We start from the raw sequence: 20,097 nt of genomic DNA, 5'->3' as shown, positions 1-20,097 counted from the left end.
TTGAACTACGTTTGTATAATGCTGTTGTCAGTGATGTCATCATGACATATTACTTCCCGGTACGAAGCCACAAGCACAAGTGGAGGACACAAGGTCACATATTGGAACGCACCCATAGGCACCAGCATGAATTGCAAACCAATGGTCGCGGTGTACAAGAGTGGGAGCATGAAAATGTAAGTGGTCTGTGGTTGACTGACAGTTTTGTTGCTATGGTTACTCCATCTCCTGCAGGACATTACTTTTATGTGAGTGCTGGGAAGAGGCAGGACAATGCAAGTTTTGATGAAGATGAAGTGGTTACCATCACCTCTGATGACGACAGCATAGCTGGCAAGGCCAAGACAGCATACCTCTTTTTTCATGTTAAAAAGGTAGGCTACATACTAACACATCAAGACGCACTCCATAACAACAGTAAGTTAATTAAAATAATGACAAACAAACTATGCCATAGCCTACATACATGCTATTGCCCCGTCACACCATCGTCAAAATCATTACCATCAACACCATTCTCATAATAAGATCAGCATTTAAGGGTCACACACACACACACACACACACACATACACACACACACACACACACACACACACACATACACACGCACGCACGCACGCACGCACGCACGGAAAAATGATAATTCAAATAAATTGTTGATTGATTGGAAATCTTTTAATTGGACTTCCATGGCATGAATAAGCAACTGACTGATAGCCAAAAAAGTTTGAAAATTATTACAATTAATTGTAATAAATTACACATCCAGTCTCACATTTAGGCTGGTTTATCAGGCTAATTGACTGATGCAGTTTCTAAACCGTCAATGTGAGCATCACATCAGTTTTTACTAAAAAATATATATATTAAACACTATTAATTCTGAAAATAAAAAAGCTAAGAGTAAAATATAAAGGCTTTCTGAAGTACAAAACAGCCATTACACATCAGCAACGAGGCCTGAGTGATTTTAATACATAATTCTTCAAACTGCGTCGCAGCAGATGAAATAAAATAAAATAATAAAATAGCACGACATTGTTGACCAACTTTTTTTGATCAGCCAATAAATATCAGCGAGACAGTTTGAAATGAGCAGGAAATCTTGTACAGTAACAATACAAACTTACAAACTGTTCTGTTTAAATAGAACCACTTAGCAATAAGGACCGCTACTCTGTTTTTGGACAATCACCAAATGAACAACTTTTGTGTTGTAACAACTACGGTGTTACTGGATGGGAAAAATGTAGGCCTAATGTAATGCACCAAACACAAACAGATAATTGGAGTGCTTCTGGGTCTTCACCTTTTTCCTTGGTGCTCATCAGTGTAGTCCAGAAGTTTAGTCTAGAAGGAGAAGTTCTGAGGTACTCAAGGTTGCGATTTTTTTGGCTACAATTGCAGCCAAATAAAAAGTATTAAAAAAATCACAACCTTGAGTGCCTCAGAACTTCTCTTACTGGACTAATGTAATGCACTTTTGAATATTAGTAACTGTGAAAACGTGAAACGCGTTTCAAGGGACACAGCCGATGGTTACTTAGACTACAGTAAAAAGGTAAATTACACTCGTCACCCTTCATCTTCAGTAATGTAAGTCTATCTGGGCTGTTATTAAAAAAAATGTTTTAAATGTTTTTATTTTTTTTGTTTTTTTTATGTGCTTATTATCATTTTGAACATGTCTGCAGCTGTTTGTGATTGAAGGTTTTCATCAAGAAAGCAGGCTCAGTATCAAGGTGTATCTGGGGGAGGAGGAGTATCCTTCTGGAGCTCTTGAATGATGGCTGCAACAAAACGCAAAAACATTGGGATTATCCCATCAAGGACGTTTGAGTAATCTACAGGCCACAAGACGAAATTCATTTATACATCTTGTGTCTTAAACTCACAGAGACATTGTGACTGTATCATCTACTACTTTAAAGCACGAATGTCAGGGAATTTAATTTAATAAGTCATTTAATTGCATTCATTTCATTCCAACTACAAAACATCTCATAAATAGTCTCATCAGCTGCAGTATAGCTGCAGTCTTACACTAACCATTTGGCCTGAATTGTATCATAGAGCCATTCAGTGCCCTGTCAATCTGTTAGAAATGCACCGGATGCTGATTTTTAGGATCCTGCCGGATACCGGATCCACTGCTTAAGATCCTGCCGGATCTGGGTCCTGTGAAAAACCCTATTATCCTGCCGGATCTGAAACCGGATCTTGGATCCTGTGCATCTGTCAATCTATGTACAGTATAGTAGTAAAAAGCCTCACCTTGAGTGATTTCATCCTTCATATTCTGTAGTTCTTTGCGGATTTCTCCAAGGATTTCCTAAACACAGAGAAACCTGAGTGAGCTAAAAGAGTTTTAAAACCTCATTTCCTCTGGCAAGAATGAGACATAGGTAAGCAAATAGAATGTGAATTTGTAATGTTGAGTTTCACCTGTGTTTTGTCAGTCAGAATTTAAACTCATAATTGTTGGGCTCTGCTTCGGTTTCGATCAACAACACCTATGTAGGTTAGACTCAGGTTTGTCTGTCAAGCCAGTGAGTCGATAAGGATGTCCAAAAATGTTCACAGACCAAAAGAGAGCATTTGAGGTTAACTATAAAGGCAGTCTTGCACGGTCGTCTGTGTCGCTTCTGTTGACTTCTGCAGCACTAACGAAATATGCTGTGAGCTCTTATGAGGAAACCCCACAAGAGCTATTCTGAATGGCTGATCTTTGAACAGCTACAGCCACCTAATTAGCTGCTTATACAATATATATGTTACCTGCACAGATCGCAAAAAGAGCTTTTGAAACCTGCTGCCCTTTTAGCTACAGGGTAAGCAGCCTTTCGAGGCTAGGGTAGCAGGGCTTGACATTAACTTTTCACCCACCAGCCACTGTGGCTAGTGGTTTTACCAAGTCACTAGCCATTCCGGTATTCATCTAGCCACAGATTTTATATATATTTTTTTGTCTTTGTCATGATAGTGTACGTCGAACCACAAAAGATGAGGTGCTAAAGCAGGATGATTGCATAGCTTTCTACATGGAAGAATATCAAGCAAATAGAAACTGAGTTCCTGAGCTTTTTCTTGAACTGAAATAAAAACAATTGATACACAACAGGCAAACAACAGAATATAGGCAAAGATGCGCATGTCATACCTAGGAGTAAGCTGGCAGCCAAATTGGCTAGTGACACTAAAAGTATTACTAGCCACAGCCAAGTTTTACCAGCATTTGGCCGGTTGGCAGGTGCCAGTGTCAAGCCCTGCTAGGGTAGTGAAGTAAAATGTTTGCGCGAGCATCAAAGAGATTGCCACAGAGCACAGCATTGAATGTGGCAGACCGGATGTGGCCCATTTGACTGGTTTCAACCACAGTGCACTGTAATGCAAGTATGTTGCATAAATGGCATGGGAAACAATCAATCAGGTTTAGTGTAGCAGGTGTTTTGAGTCATCAAATGTAAAGGTTTGTTCACTCCAGAAACAAACTGTAACTGTACAATTGTCAAAGAGTAAAGATTATTTGATCACAAATGTAGATCATCATCATGTTAGAAATGGAGACCAAAGATGAATACGAAAGTATGACATTGTAGTTATAGGATAAATTAAATGTTTAATTTTATAATTAATTATATTTAATTATATATAAATTAAATGTTTAATTTTATAAATGATAAAGTGTGCATGTACTGTATGTATACCATCATGTAATTAACCCATTGATGCCTGATGCAACATTCAGAATCAAAAGATTTGAGACAAATTTATTAAAAGTCTCTGTTTGTTTGAGATGAATGAACACATTCTAATGACAGACGAGGGTCTTGAAGTTTCAATGCAACTTAGTGCATATTTTTATGTGCTTCAGAAGCTGAGATATCTAGGTTTTTAATAGGCTGAGGGCAGCTTTTCTTAAAAAGGGCTCAGGTATTCAGCACCCTTTTTTGCAGGTGCCTTAGGCGTCAATGGGTTAAAGCCACAACATCGTCTCCAAATATAAAGTTGCACACAGTATATGCAAGTGACTCACCTCTTTAAACTTCTCCAATGATGCCTCGCTGCATGCGCTTGCTTCTTTAGTGCTGTTTGCAGGTTTGAGCCTGTGTTGGTGGAGGCACAGCCATGCATCAAAACACAAAGATGACTGTGGTCAGACAAGTGCAGATCCATGCACGACACATACCGCACAACCATGTGTGATGACATAGCAACATACTGCATGTACAACACCTGTTGTTCGGAAATATAGTACAACAAACGATACATTTTTGTCAGAAACAAGCTACTTCTGTTCATCTAAACAAACTCTCATATGCTTCAAATACAGCAGGGGTATTCAATTAAATGTCAATGAGGGCCAGTTTTGCAAATTCCTCACACTAAAGGGGGCGAATTTTCCATATGTATTGTGGTTGCCGACTGTCAATGAAACAAAATACGGGACACTTCATTGAGGTGGGGGGTCTGGGGGTCCTCTCCCAGAAAGTTTTGCATCCCTAGATGTAATTTCCTGCATTTTAATGTTCCGTGTGCCGTTTCAACTCGATACGGAACCCATACTTTTTATCTCTAAATTCTGAAAAACAATTCCATATTTCAAGGGACTTGTGGGGGGCCAGAGCCTTGCTGTCTAAGGGCCGCATCTGGCCCCAAGGCCGCCATTTGAATAGCCCTGAAATACAGTCTAATGATTAGGAGGTTAGGAGTTTGCTGTTCAGAAGTGCCCTTGAGAAAGGCCCCCATAACCTCACATGGCTCCAGGGCATGTAACCAATACCCTGTACCTAAATAATCGTAAGTTGCTTTGGATAAAAACATCACATACTGTAAGTGTAATGTAATAATTTCATTTAATAATTTAACTTAATTTAAACAATGCTAAGGTAATCAGAATCATGAGAGCCTGTTTATTCCACAGTGACAGTGGTGTAGTCTACTTTTTTATGGTGGGTATACTGTATATTTGAGCATTTTTTGAAGTGGGTATACTGTATATATTTGTGCTATTCAAAGCAATGGATCAATCAATTTTAAGTGGGTCTACTGAAATCCATGAAATTTAGAAGTGGGTATACTCCGTATACCCACGTTCTACGTAGACTACACCACTGCACAGTGAAGACTGCACATGTGGAGTCTGATGAACATTACCTGGATGCAGAGCTGGCCTGGGCGTTAGACATACTCCTGTGGGAGAAATAAAACGAGTTTACCAAGTTTACCAAAGCCACACTCCTCCTAGACAGCATCGCATGAATGTAGTGTCGCTAACATGGCTGCCTGGTGGTCTTACCTGGGCAAAGTGGAGGATTTGTCACCCCAAGACTTCTTGACTTCTAAAATTGGAAGTTGAAATTATTATTATCAGTTACTGCTAAACTGCACAAATGTTGTTTGTTTTTGTTAAACAAAAATCATAGTACAAAATGCTTGGAATGATAAAAACACAATAGGAAAAGAAGATAGAGTTTGCACAGGTTGTGGAAAGTTTTTGGTAAAACGCACGCAATATGGCAATATGGCAATATGGGAAAATCTCCCTTTCCATCCATCATACCTCACTTCCTGTTGACCAGTCTGATGAATTAAAGTTATTTAAAGTAACACCGAGTGCCCATGCATGCAAATGTTGCAGATGCAAATGTGTGTGAAGAAACACATGGGTGCTGCTCGCTGAACTCACCGGTTTGTGCAGGAAATTTGGGAGCAGGTGACTCCTTAGGGCTCTCACCCCCCTTTGGCAGCACAAATAGAAGATAACTTTATTATGGTGTTGCCTTTTGATCTTTTTTCATGAATGTTTACTAACTAGAAGCTAACCAAATAATCAGGTACCATACATTACAGATATTATTTATCATAACCAATAAAACAAATAAATCATAACCAATAAAAAAAACACTGGAACTCTTGAATCCCTACTGAGTTTTAAAACTATAAAGCCCACCCACTCTATGTTAGATTCTGGTTGTATGCTATGTACAGGTAGGCTTAGGCCTACCGTAGGCATACAACAAGGATACAGGTTATAAATGTCAAAGGCTGTAAATTATTAAAAGGCTATAAATGCTCTGCAGCTTACATTGTGAGATTCCTCTTTTGGGGGCGCAGGGTTATCAGCAACTTTTCTCCTTCAAAACACAACAGGAAGAGAGGAACACACAGGAAAAAACGGCAGGTGACATTTGTTGGAATTAATCAGTATATCAGCATCTCCCAAAGGAGATGTGTCAATAAAAGTATAGAGACATTCAACACACATTATGCTTTTCTCTCTTCTCTCGTTTACTTCTTCTACGGCATTGCGATTCAAGCAGAAGTTATAAAGGTGGTAGGCATTTATGTCAACACAGGCTTTGAGGAACTAATTCAACCAGAGAGAGTAGAGAGAGAGAGGTTCCATTGGCCCATTGTTTCCGGGTTCTACTATTGCAAGGGGGAGAGGGGGGGAATCCCCCTTTAGGCAGACCTAGGCAGACCTAAGGACTGTTCTATTCAATGCTAGGAGTATTATGACACGCCCCTTTAGGCAGACCGGAACCTGGTCATGTTAGGTGCCCATAGCAGCCTATTACATTGGCATATCTCTATATACTTAAAGAATCTCTGGTTCAACTTACCGCCGAGCCAGCATTGCACTCATCTCTCCCATCAGTCCTCCTCCTCCTCCTCCTCCTCCTCCACCTCCTCCTCCACCACCTCCTCCACTCGAGGGGGGCTCTTTGGGTGCACTGTCATCCTGTCAAAAAACCCCACATTTACCAGAATCAATTTTACTGGCCAGGTACACATACAGTACATGTACAAGAAATTTGACGTGGGCAGAAATTAGCTCCAGGTCTGACAGTAGAAGAAAATCTTAAGCCTGAACCTTTAACACCGTTTGAAATAAAATAAAAATAAAAACCCTGCTATATATATAGGACCACCCAATCTCCAACTACTTACAGGAAAAAATCCACAACTCAAGACATTACTCAAGTTCCATCCTACAAATATCTGGGGTGTCATGATTGATCAAAATCTGAACGGACATGGACTGACCACATAGACCAAAAAAATACAGCAGTGCATCTATTTTCAGCAAAAATGGGAATGGGTCTGGTTCTGCTCTAGCCTAGAAATCTAGACGCCCCTAGAGACCACAACTTCCAGAGCAACAAGCACGTGGAGCAAATAGGCAAAACTGCAAGTGCGAGTCAGTCAAGAAAAACCTTGAGTTCCAAGCCATTTAATGACTATGAAAAAATTGCATAGTATCTCTTAAATGGACATAATCCAGTAGCCCCTTAATGCACGCCGTACCTCCTGAGGCACGCTGTAATAGACATTGAAAGGTAACTACTATAGTACTACACCACTATGACAGTGCACGGGGCCTTTAGTAATACATTACAACTTGGTAATTGCCATTCTGGTAACAGCTAATTTATAATGCCGTGTCTTAAGGGGTTAAGGTCAATAAGAGCCCAAGCCTCACAAAGCTCTGTAAGCATGTTCATGAAGGGCTACAATCTTGATTAAACGCGCTCAGAAACCAAAAGAAGTTTTGGTTCCCTTGTGATACTCCCGGTCACGTCAGGCTGATGAAGAGGTTTTTTGTTTTTTTATAATCTAAACTAGAAATGCACTCAGAGAGTGCAGACCCCCACCAAGGAAACTGTTTGATTAATCATTTGACTATGTTACATCAGTTATGCCTTCTTTTTGTGGAGTTAGAAACTGGAATGTCAAAATTCGCCCTGTCCAATTCAATTTGTGGTCACCAGAGGCGGCTAGATTTCTAGTCTAGCAATGATGAAGAATCTTTTTAAAAATACTCGTTCCGGAACGTGATCCTGATCACCACCAAAATGTAATTGCTTGTTCCTTTGGTTATTTCCAACAACTCCAGGAAGTTTCATCCAAATCAGTCCATAAAACTTTTTGAGTTATCCTGCTGACAGACAGACAAACAAACAAACAGACAGACATACAGATAGACAAACAGACAAACCAACGTGACCGAACACATAACCTCCTTGGGGGAGTTAATAACTAATCCCCTATAACACACATCTTCACTCTCAAACTGAACACACCCCAGGCCGTGGCCGTGGCTTAAACAGATAAGGCACATTAAGAGTTCTAAACCTGCTCGTGGTAATTTCCAAGTCCTCCCCCATCTGTCTTTCCTTTTTTTTAGGGGCTTTATATATATATATATTTTAGGGGCTTTTATACCTTTATTTTGACAAGACAGTCGAAGATGGTGACAGGAAGCGAATGGGACAGAGAGACAGGGGAGGATTGGAAAATGACCCTGGCCGGACTCGAACCGGGGTCCCCGTGGGCATGCAAGCCCAAATGTGGGGGGCTTAGCGCGCTGCGCCACAGCGCCCCCCTTTTTAGGGGCGTTTTAATGCTTTTATTTGACAGGACAGTCTAAGATGGTGACAGAGACAGAGAGACAGAGATGGGACAGAGAGACAGGGGAGGATTGGGAAATGACCCCGGCCAGACTCAAACTGGGGTCCCCGTGGGTGGACATGCAAGCCCAAATGTGAAAGCCCAACTCTCTTTCCGAACCGTTTCCTGTCATCTCTTCACCGTCGCTGTCAACTTAATGCATAAAAGGCCCAAAAAGTACTGTTGCCCCTTAATGCACGCTGTACCTCCAGTGCCACACGCTGTAATAGTCATTTAAAAGTTAAGTACCTTAGTACTACACTACTATGACATAACACAGGGCCTTCAGTAATGCACCACGACTTGATCATTGCCATTCTGGTAATAGCAAATTTATAACGCCATGTCTTAACGGGTTAAAATACATATACAACAAAACACACACGCACCCTGTTTGTTTTGCGTAGCTTGGCACCAGCCAGGGCATCAGCTAGTCCACCACCAAGTCCACCACCACCACCACCACCACCTCCAGAGGGTGGAGGAGGTGGGGCTGGGGGCCCTCCTCCCGAGGGTGGTGGCGGGGGCCCAGGGGGAGGTGGTGGTGCCGGGGCCGGGGGAGGTGGAGGCCCGGGGGGTGGAGGAGGACCAGGAGCTCCTGATGGAGGGGTAGGAGGCGCAGCAGGTGCAGCAGGAGGTGCGGCAGGTGGTGCAGCAGCGGCCTGCTTCTCTCTCTGCTGCTGCTCCTCACGCTGCCTCTCCAGTCTGGTGGAGGAGAGAGAGTCAACAACATGCTTATAATAGAATGTTTGATTTCAGTTCAGTTTTATTGGGAGGTAAGGGTATTGTTGTGCTCTAGATGTTACGAAAATGAACTAGGTGCGTGGAACCAAAAGAAGTAAGATATAAGGTAGGAGCAGGTTCGCACACTAAACAAGACTTGTGTCTTGTTAAGTGTGCGAACCTGCTCCTACTTTATCATTCAGTTTTATTAAAAAACAAATTTAAAAAATCCTCCTCCCATCCACCCATCCCATCCATTTTATTAGTTTTCGTCAATTATCATACTTATTAGTAATTGTAATAATGTGGGATCACATCACAGCACAGTGTACACAATGGCATTCCACCACCAGTCCATGATTGTCCCACATGTCACAAAGAGGGACACATTAGTATTGCATTTATCATCATGAAATTCATGATGATTACATTCCTAACCATGTACTGACATAGCCAGGCTGCGCCCTCCTAGTGACGCAACACCTTCGGCGAATCGCAATTGCAAGTCTATGATAATCAGGCAAGTACTGACATGTATTTTATTTACTAGTGAAGTCTGTGTTTAACCGGATCACACCGCACTCTCGATTAAAAGGTGCCAAACATAAACAAAAACTGTGTAAAATTGAAATAAAAATGTCTGCACACTTAAATCCAATTTGTGTTCTTTGTGAACACAAAGGGGATTTAAGTGTGCAGATATTTTTCTTTCAATTTACTAGTGAAGTCACTGTAGCATGTAGCCATTTGGATGGGATCACCACCGATTCGACTCATTGTTGGCTCAAAAATCATCACCAAAGGTCTCGAGTAATAGATACTTATTGGTCATTACCATTTTCTTAACTAGAAGCTAGGAGGCTATTCATGAAAGGTTAACATCGTACATCTTGTCTAGCACATTTTTTGTGAGACAATAAAGAATGCTTAGTACTCCGCACCTCCTCTGTCCCTCCTGCTCCTGTTGTGTTGGCCCAGGTGGAGGTGGTGGTGCTTCAAATGAAAACAACAATGCACTTCAGAACGCACGATGAATATACAGTACGTGCATTTAAATACAATTAGAGGCAAACACTGACAAGCTACTGGTGTAAAAGTGGTGTACTCTGGTGTAAAACGACTTGGTTAAGTGTGTGTACGTATAGATGGACCATCTTAAATAGCAGAGTGGTAGAGATGACAGCACTGGTGTAAAACGACTTGGTTAAGTGTACGTATAGATGGACCATCTTAAATAGCAGAGTAGTAGAGATGACAGCAACATACTGTGATACAAAAATCCACATCTCACATATATGCATCGTCTCATACACACAGCACACATTTGAAATACCTACATGCATAATCTTCACTTAACTGTCAGGGGAAGCAGATAAAAAGAACAGAATAAAAGAGTAGAAGGAAAACAGGAAAGACATTTAGAACAACCCGAGTCAAAAAGGATAAGAATAATAATACTCACCCGCGTTTCCATTTATGACATCTAAGGCCTGTGTCATGCCCTCGGCGAAAAGGGCAGCATCCTCTTTAGTGCTGAAGTTCAGGCCCCACACTTGGCGTGCGTCTCGCCACTGGTGGAAATTGGGGGTCGCCTGGTTATACTTCTGGCCTTTCGACAGGGGCACGTTAATCACCACCTGAGAAGATCACAAGGAAGTGTCCAAAACATTTTCAATTATTATTAGTATTATTACTATTAGTACTATTATTATTATTATTATTATTATTATTATTGAGCCTCTGAATATGAATATAAGTCCGCACACTTAGAATCCTTTTTGTTGTATTTTATTATTTCATGGCAGGATAACGTTTCGACCTCAACAGTTTTCTTCAGATTCTCTACAAACACCAGAGATTCTTTATATAGAGATATGCCAACATAATAGGTTTCTATGGGCACCTAACGCGACCAGGTTCCGGTCTGCCTAAAGGGCCGTGTCATAATGCTCCTACAATGAATATAACAGTCCTTAGGTCTGCCTAGGTCTGCCTAAGGGGGGCCATAATAGAACCAGGAAACAATGGGCCAATGGAACCTCTCTCTCTCTACTCTCTCTGCAAACACAGTCTGAGTGGTGATTAGAATTTGTAAAATAGCTTTTTGTTGTATTTTATTATTTCATGGCAGGATTACGTTTCGACCTCAACAGTCTTCATCAGATCAAACAGCTTTATCTTCTTGAAAAGAAACTTGTGTCGGCCTTGAGAGAATTTGAGAGAAGACAGCGGAACAGCACAGATGCAGTTCTTTTCTATTTTTATGGGTGTTTTCAAACCTGGTCCATTTCAGCCTTTTACCTGTGACTCAGCATTTTCTGTGCATATGTGAATGCTCCAAAGTGTACCCAGTCCCCTTGAAAGTGAACCGTACTACGATCTTTATTGACGTGGTCTCAGTGCGGTTCGCTAATGAGTCTTGACAAGTTACGCTTGTGACTAGGTGTAATCACTTAGGTAGAGCTCTAGAGGACTGGGTGTTCATTTTGTAATACACTCAAAATTTGAACAAAAACAGAACTGAGTCCTTTTTTTAGTCCACTTAAGGAGAACTGCGTTTGGTTCACGTAAAGGGGACTAGGTGTGAAAATGCCCCAAGTGCACAACATGGGGACTAATGTTTTTCGATGGATGTACCATCTTCATCAGAGTCCATGAGTAGAATGGAGAGAAGAGCCTAATTATCTGAAGGCCTGATTACAGACAGGTGAAGGCCGATGTGGCATGACATCAAGCTACTGGCCCTTCTTTCACAATCTCATGCTCACATTGTCACCACCCTAAACTATTTAGAAAGACAAAAACAATGCATGTGTCAAAAAGGGAAAAAAGTATAATAATAACAATAATAATAATAATAATAATAATAAGTAAGGCCGTTCCGGTAACGCTTTAGAATAAGGTTCTTCTAATAAGCGTTTATAGTCACCAGTAAGCAGGTAGTAATACCCTTACAAGTGCAAAATAACATGCTTATTAACTTTGTTAACATGCTTATTAACGTTGTTAACATCTGATGAGTAACTTTATTTGAGTAAAAGCATGAAAATCGGTACACATGGCAGCCATCTTGAAAATTTAGTTTTTTTCGCGACGCCTCCATATCTAGTATTAGTCAGCATATCAAGATGGATATGTGTACCGATGTAAATAATAGGACTAGAAAAATAAACCACTATAAACACATAATAAGCAGCTTATACGATGTTAACAAAGTTAATAAGCATGTTATTGGCCACTTGTATGGGTATTACTACCTGCTTACTAGTGACTATAAACGCTTATTAGAAGAACCTTATTCTATCTAAAGCGTTACCGTTGTTCCTACAAGCGCACCTGTTGGTCAGCCTGCATCTTGCGTCCCACCACCCTGTAGGAGTTGTTGGAGGCGTTGTGGTATATCTGCACCCGGCTGACACTCTGGGGGCCGGTGCCGGCCGGGGCCCAGCGCTTGCCGGCGTCGTCATACACCATGACGGTGGCCCGCCCCTGGCAGACGCTGGATTCACTGTGGCATCACACAGAGAGAGAGAGAGAGTCAGACAGTCAGTCAGACAGACAGACAGACAGACAGACAGACAGAAGAGATATACAGTAGGTCAGGGGTATTCAATATATTTAAACGAGGGCCATTTTTTTCAAATTCCTCCCAGTGAAGGGGCCGAACTATACGTAGGCCTATGTATTATGGTTGTCGACTGTCAATGAAAAAAATATGAATTGTAGTGGAGGGTCTGGGGGTCCTCCCCAGAACATTTTGCATTTCTTAGATGTAATTTCCTGCATTTTAACGTCCCGTGTCCCGTTTCAGCATGATAACGGAGCCTAAACTTTTATCTCTAAATTCCAAAAAAACGATTCTGTATTTGAAGGGTCTTGTGGGGGGCCAGAACCTTGCTGTCCAAGGGCGCATCTGGCCCCAGGGCCGCCATTTGAATAGCCCTGCAGTAGGTCAACATGAACTGCTACTGCAGGGCCCTGCCGTGGCCAACCGGTAGGGCACTTGCCTGCCATGCAGCTGACCCGGGTTTGATTCCGGGCCTGGGTCCTTTGCAGACCCCTCCCCGTCTCTCTCCCAATTCGCTTCCTGTCCACCACATCAAATAAAGTCCTTTTTTATTTTTTTTTAAAAGAAGTGCTACTGCAGAGTAAACACGTTCAGTCAGGGTATGGCAGAAACACTTCTTTTTTTTACCTTAGTGCCTTGTTGTTAAATGACTGTAAAGAAGGGTATTAGAGTTCAAGTCTTGGCAAAGGACGCGCTCAACTTCTTGGAAAAACGAAAGTCTTTGGGCCTTTGGTACCACGCACTGATGAAGGCTTGATAGCCGAAACGCGTTTGCTTTTTGGACATGGTGGTAATATAAATAAATAATGAGACGCAGTTTGTGAGTGTGGATTTTTCTTCCTTAAGGGTATTAGAGTTGCCCTGCCAGGACTTGAATGTGGGCATTTTGGCGTACCAAAGGGCTCCTTTGACTGTGAGAGCAAAGAGGAAAGCTGGCATGGCAGTCAAAGCGCAGTCACAACTCTAGTGATGATCACTCCATCACAATGACATTTTTGGAGTTTTTGGTATACGAATGCAATTACCCAGTATTTCCTCAAATACTGTAATAGCGGGGGGTACCATCAACAAATCATGTGCACCAGGCTTCAAATTGAAGGAGGCTTTTAATACAAAAAGGAGGGAAAAGCACAGCCATAGGCTCAAAGACAGTGACTGTGACACCGGTCAATAAAAGAGAAGGACTTCTATTTACTATACATTGTTTTAGAACAGGTTACTAAAATAGACGGCCTACTATTAGGGCTCAGGCTATACATTGGGGAAATTCCTCTATTGTGCGTCTTCCAATCACCACACAGTCAGACTCTCTCTCTCTCTCTCTCTCTCTCTCTCTCTCTCTCACTCTCTCTCTCTCTCTCACTCATACACACAGCTCAAGTTCAAGCAACCATGCAATGTGAAGGCTATAGTAGGCCTTATCTCAGCGTTGCGCTGTGTTATTTTGGTGTTATTTTGATGTTTCAGTAAGCACACTCTGTATGGTCTTTACCGGAAACAGTCTGTTATTCTAACACATTATTATTAATAGACAGCGCGATATGGTGACTGAATGACTTGTAGACACACTCTCTATCAGGCAGACGAGTGGTTCTCAAACTTTTTGTGTGAAGTACCCCCTGAGAAAATATTGAGCTCTCCCAGTACCACCTTGACAACCAACATTAGAATATCGCAGTGAAGGCCTTCCATATTCACTTTTGCCAGTCAGTACAGGAGAGGTTCATAATGGCATTCCAAGTACCACCAGAGATGTCTCCAGTACCACCAGTGGTACGCGTACCACAGTTTGAGCACCACCGAGGCAGACAATTCAGTCAGTCAGGCAGGCAGTATGTCTAGGTGTCTGGGCCTGACACAGGATGTGCACGCTCCACTGGTGGTTTCCTCTTTCCTCTCCCGTGTAGTGTAGACCCTGATTCTCTATGCTGTGATACTTCCTGTGACACGGTAATGACACGCAGACCGCCATCGGTTTCAGTCTCTACAGTTTCTCACAGTTCAGGCCGCCCGAGCCAAATAAGGACTGAGAGAGACAGAGACATTCACTGAAATTTGGGCTCAGTTCAGCTCGCTTTCGTTGTGAAACGAAATGAAGGTAATGCGGCTTCACCAAACTCTGTTGATGTTTTCGGTGTATAGTGTGGGAGCCGGTGAGTCTCAGTGACTTAACAGAGCGCCAGATGTGTTTTTCTGCAACAGGAAGTAGTGGTGGTGGTGTATTGCTTCATGCTTCGCTTTTTCAGATCTCTGCAGTAGTTCTCTATCTACAGTATACTGCACTATAAAATCAACCTGTTCCGTTCTGATCTTCCACCTTCAGCTGACTTTCTAGTGTCATTTTCTTGAATGGGTGGGTAGATGACAAAATCAGGGAAGCCAGATTTGAACGTCGATGATAATCAGGCTAGACAGGAGGGAAGTAAGGGGTCCCTTGTCCCGAGCCCAGATTCAGGTCCCCATTACATTGTACCTGTATGCATTGAGTGGGGGGCTCTTTCAGACGACTGTCTCTGGCCCAGACAAAGCCGACAGCGACCCTGTGCGAAATTGTTGCTTTGATCTGGTTAGAAATGTACTGATAAGGCCCTGCTGTGGCGCTGACGGTAGAGCACCTGTCTGCTATAGGGCTGACCCAGGTTCGATTTCGGCCCGGGTCCTTTGTCGACCCTTCCCTGTCTCTCTCTCCCCGCTGATTTCCTGTCACTCTTCACTGTCTCTGTCATAATAAAGGCATAAAATATATTTTTAAAGAACTGATGTACTGATAACTACACACAGGTCTCTAAATTAACTTTTTTCATCACTAGCCAATATGGCTCGTAGATGTTAATCTTACAAGCCAAACACTGAAGTTTCACCAGCATTTGCCCGTTTGGCTGGTGTTAATTCAGAGCCCTGACTACACATGATCAGGGCTCTGAATTAACACCAGCCAAACGGGCAAATGCAGGTGAAACTTCAGTTTGGCTGGTAGAAAATACCAACTTAATAGCCACTTTGTCCCATTAGTGAGTACAGTATGTGTTTGGCTTGTAAGATTAACATCTACGAGCCATTTTGGCTAGTGATGAAAAAAGTTAATTTAGAGCCCTGCATGATGTATAGGCTAGTGAAAGCTAGCTTCAAGTCTGCCCCTTTGTCAGGTGTATGCAATAGCTCTCAATCTAGCCTGCTCCACAAATCAACATGTCGTCATCATCATCACTTAGCTACAGTAACAATTTGATACGTAGCTGCAGTTTTATGTCCACATTCACACCCACTAAGCTAACAAAGTCAAAGTCAAGTCTGAGTCACACCTAGTCAGTCCCATTTTCAATCCACCCCCTGTGCTGTGATTGTTGTGCTGTCTTCCATAGATTTCGTAGAAAGGGATAGGGATAGGCACACTCCAATTCCAGGATGAAAGGTGAATTTGATTTTGATTTTGAAAAACTATCAAATGAAAAAAGATTCCACACTCTAAAGCTTATTCTCATTATGCAGGGTTTCCCCCCGGCACTTTCTTTTTAAGCCGGCCACCCTTAATGCCTACCACCTTGACTTGACTAGGTTCCTTGAAAAGATAGTTTTTGTGCTGTGAATGTAATGTGTCTAAAGCTGCTTCCCCCCCAAAAAAAACTTATTTCATATGAAGCAGCACAGCATAGCCTTTCTAAGCATGATAGTTATGCGCCTCTGATACTGACTAACCCGCCACCGCCTTGATTAACAGAACTTCAGTGGGAAACAGTGTTATGTATTACTTCATCATGCCCATTGCCAGAGCTGGATTAACGCACAGGCTAGATACAGCTTGTATGGCTGCAGCCTAGGGGCTCCCACCTGCCAGGGGGGCCCTGCTTGGTCAAAAGGGAATTGTGACAGGGTGCAATATTGAAAAATTCAAGTGTCGTGTTGAGTACAGTTGGTAGACACGATATCCCTTATCCCTAGCTCGTAATTATGTCATTTTGGAGGGGGTTGGGCGCACATCAACCTGTAGCCTAGAGGCCCCAGGTGATCTTAATCCGGCCCTGCCCATTGCAGACACCTTTATGCCTAAGCCATCATCAGCGTGCCTCTGCCTGTCTCTGCTTCTTCTGAGTCTCACCTCATCAGCTGGTATTGGCACACCATTGCACACCATTGCACACCACCTGGTCTCCTACCTTGTGCAATAAACTGCTATCTCTCACAATACGAGTAAGTAGTCCACCGCGCTAGCTCATGTCTGTCATAATGCAGAAGTTCAAATGCAGTACATAGTTGCAGTCCACTGCGGTAATCTTTGCTGTCCATCAGAGTTTACTGACAGCACGCTACACTACCTGGTGTAAATATGATTGGTTCCTTATTTTCTGATGGAATGACTAAAACGTTGTCTGCTGCTGAACCAGGTTAATAAAAAAAGTGTTACAGTGTTACAATAAAAGGGATACAAGTGTTATAGTGATACACAGTCCATAAAACATCTTGCCCATGTAACGGAGGCCAACTAGCAGAGTGTGGCGTGGAACGTTAGTAAAAACCTCCCTCCTGAAGCCTCAATACAGTACGGCAGCGTTGGGCTATCCTATCGGACCGGCCCTTTAGCTCAGCACGCTCGTACTGTGACTCCCATTGCCTAATCATTCTAGTTAACGAGGTGGCAGGTTCGTGCCCCGAGGGGGACCAACTGTGCAGGAACACCTCTGTCACACCCAGAAATTTGGCTCAAAAAGTTGCATCATCATCTTCTTTAGTCTTTAAAACCCGTTTTATTATTATTATACTTATAATTATTATTATTGTTATTATTATTATTATTATTCCTCGCCATGATGCAAGAGTTATTTTTCAGGTCACCACATCTTCACATTGATCTAGCTGTATACATCGAAGCCTTACAGATGGGGTCACCGGCGGGCCTATTCACTATTTGCCGAAAATGCTCAACATCATAACAACATTGTTATGACATTACCGAGAGCCTTAAGTAACATATTATTAAGACATAGCCTTTACAATTTCGGTGACAGTAAGGTTATAACACAGGCTCTGCGCTAAGGGGTTAAAGAGGATCTAGTGAATTTAGGGCCTATGAGCTAGAGACAGTGCATCTAGTAAGAGACACTCCGTAACCTAAATGGTTAGCCATTGGCTAATTGGTCCCACCCTGCACACCTGAGAACACTCATGATGTCTTTTAATTATGTCTGTTTGTCACAGAAGAAACTGCACACTTCCTGACGAAGGCTTCATGCCGAAACGCGTCGAAGTATTTTAATCATGCTATGCCCAACAAAATAAAGGCATTTTAATTACAAAGAAGATGAGTGCCTTGGTATTTCTCAAACTTTTTTGAAAACACTCTGTAACCTATTGGTTCTCTCCCTGTCATGCAGTTCAAGACTCCCATCAAGTCCCACTCCAGCAGTCAACAGTATGCAGAGTAGAATAGAGTAGAGTATTAATCCCAAGGAAAATTAAGATGCCTGACACTTTACACAATTACACAGATACAAAACACAAAGACATAATACACATTATCACACATTAGTAAACATATAGCACACACAATCAGCTATCAGGCAGATTGCTGTACTCAAGTGTGTGCAATACTGTATGTTAACTGCAATGCGCAATAATGTGATCAATGTGGAGATGTGGGCAACAATACTACAAGATGGTTTATGCAACTGTATGGTGTGTACAGTGCTTGCACTCAAAGACGACTCAAGGCTCAAAGTGGGGCCCCAAGCGAAAACTCAAAGGAATGAACATTTGAAATGAAATTGCCACCACTAGTTAAGTGTGAGATTATTCACAACCAAGGGGCTTGGGGTCCCCAAGAGGCTGCCTGCATAGCCTGGTGACAAGATACAGCTCAGCCTGCAGACCCAGCCTCTATTACGGGCAGGGCCGATGACAGCTTTGGCTGGGCCCAGGACAAAGACATTTGAAAGAGCCCCAAACCCCAATGCATACAATGTAATGAGGGTCCAGTTCTGGGGCCCCTCTCTCCCTGGGCCCGGCGGGACAAGTGACCCCTTTGTCCCCTCCTGTTGGCTTCCCTGTTTACAGTCATACCTAGTTCCTCACAAACACTTGAAAAAGTTGGGGTTAATATATTACTAGGGAAGTCCATCAATTGAAATAAAAGAGCATTCATAATGAGTGTGTGCAAATATTAGGCCTACATTATAATAAACTTTGTGACTGGGATATAATGACTTCACCAGAAGGCAATGTTAACAGTTCCCTTTCGCAAGAAAAAATAGTTCCCTTTCGGAAGTTTGAAGAGGAACAAGCCAAGATATGCACAACAGTGACTCTTGCGTTTACAGTCTAACTGCAATGTTAATCTACAATTGAATACAAGCAGACTGGAGGATATGTCTGCACTTATACTGATGAATTGTATTCTAAGCAGCCAAACTGATCTTTATTTTTACATTTATTCTAAATTAAGATCTCACAATTCGCTATAATGTTGACAAGGATTTTTATCTTAAGAATGTTAAAGCCAAAGTGCACTTAAACGGGATATTATCTTTCTTTTACTGTTAAGACAAAGTTCATGTTTTCTGGTTTATCTATTCCATTCGTGTCATATAACTGCTAAACCTCCCAACTACTCCTAACCCACGAGAAGCTTCTCTTGGATTTCCACAGCACAGAAAACACCACAGCAAGGTGTTTGTGTGGCTGTCAGAAGTTAAAAGCAGAATACCGCCAGTAGAACAAGTGACTTGCCCATGAACAAAGACGAGTAAAACCTCAGGTTCACTGTAGCTTTGTGTCTTATTGGACAAGTAGCCCAATACAAAGTAGCCCAAGTATATCAATGCATGATGCTGAATCTTAAAGCCTTCAACAGCTAACCTGCAAATTCATGTGCAGTCTGAAATAACATCAAGTCAAAAGGGACCGCTCTTTGAGCTTCTTTTCAAGTTTTGAATCAGCATAAGGGAGGTAACCTGTAGAAGACAAATGTCTATCTCTTGCTTACCTCATTATAGCGCAGGCACAAATCAAATATTACGTTTTTCTTCGCCTTACACTTTTGAAGATAAAGCACAACGGCGGCACAGCGTTGAGGCATGCAATCCTCGCAACCGTGTGAGCGAAAACGAGGTTAAGGTTCCGCAACTTGTTTCCTGTTCAGGGAAACTTTTATGTAGGTAGACAACCCCTGCGTACGGCACTGACATGACAGTATCCTACTAGACATCTGTATCAACTAGGCTATTGATGGTGAGAATAGTGGGATATTTGACATGAACACCACTTTAGAAGGAGACTAATCGCCACCGCGTCTTACAAGTTAACAAGAATAAAAATAACAAACTGTTGTTTGTTTTCACAATTTGTTGGCAACGATA

At 42.1% G+C, this 20,097-nt stretch overlaps 1 protein-coding gene across 1 annotated transcript; it reads right to left on the bottom strand.

Moving 5' to 3' along the window:
* Window positions 1–669: 669 nt before the first annotated feature.
* vaspa (vasodilator stimulated phosphoprotein a) lies at window positions 670–19,829 on the bottom strand. The gene is made up of 13 exons (XM_063202374.1): window positions 19,725–19,829; window positions 12,517–12,688; window positions 10,643–10,817; window positions 10,122–10,173; window positions 8,847–9,162; window positions 6,630–6,748; window positions 6,092–6,140; window positions 5,693–5,744; window positions 5,303–5,345; window positions 5,161–5,196; window positions 4,040–4,109; window positions 2,278–2,335; window positions 670–1,793 (listed from the first exon to the last, which is right to left on the bottom strand). The coding sequence occupies exons 1-13, from the start codon at window positions 19,727–19,729 to the stop codon at window positions 1,741–1,743; spliced, it is 1,200 nt and encodes a 399-aa protein (XP_063058444.1). The 5' UTR covers window positions 19,730–19,829; the 3' UTR covers window positions 670–1,740.
* Window positions 19,830–20,097: the final 268 nt, after the last annotated feature.

The sequence above is a fragment of the Engraulis encrasicolus genome, chromosome 7 (assembly GCF_034702125.1).
Source record: "Engraulis encrasicolus isolate BLACKSEA-1 chromosome 7, IST_EnEncr_1.0, whole genome shotgun sequence".
Classification (NCBI taxonomy): domain Eukaryota; kingdom Metazoa; phylum Chordata; class Actinopteri; order Clupeiformes; family Engraulidae; genus Engraulis; species Engraulis encrasicolus.
This window is presented reverse-complemented; position numbering and strand designations above follow the sequence as displayed.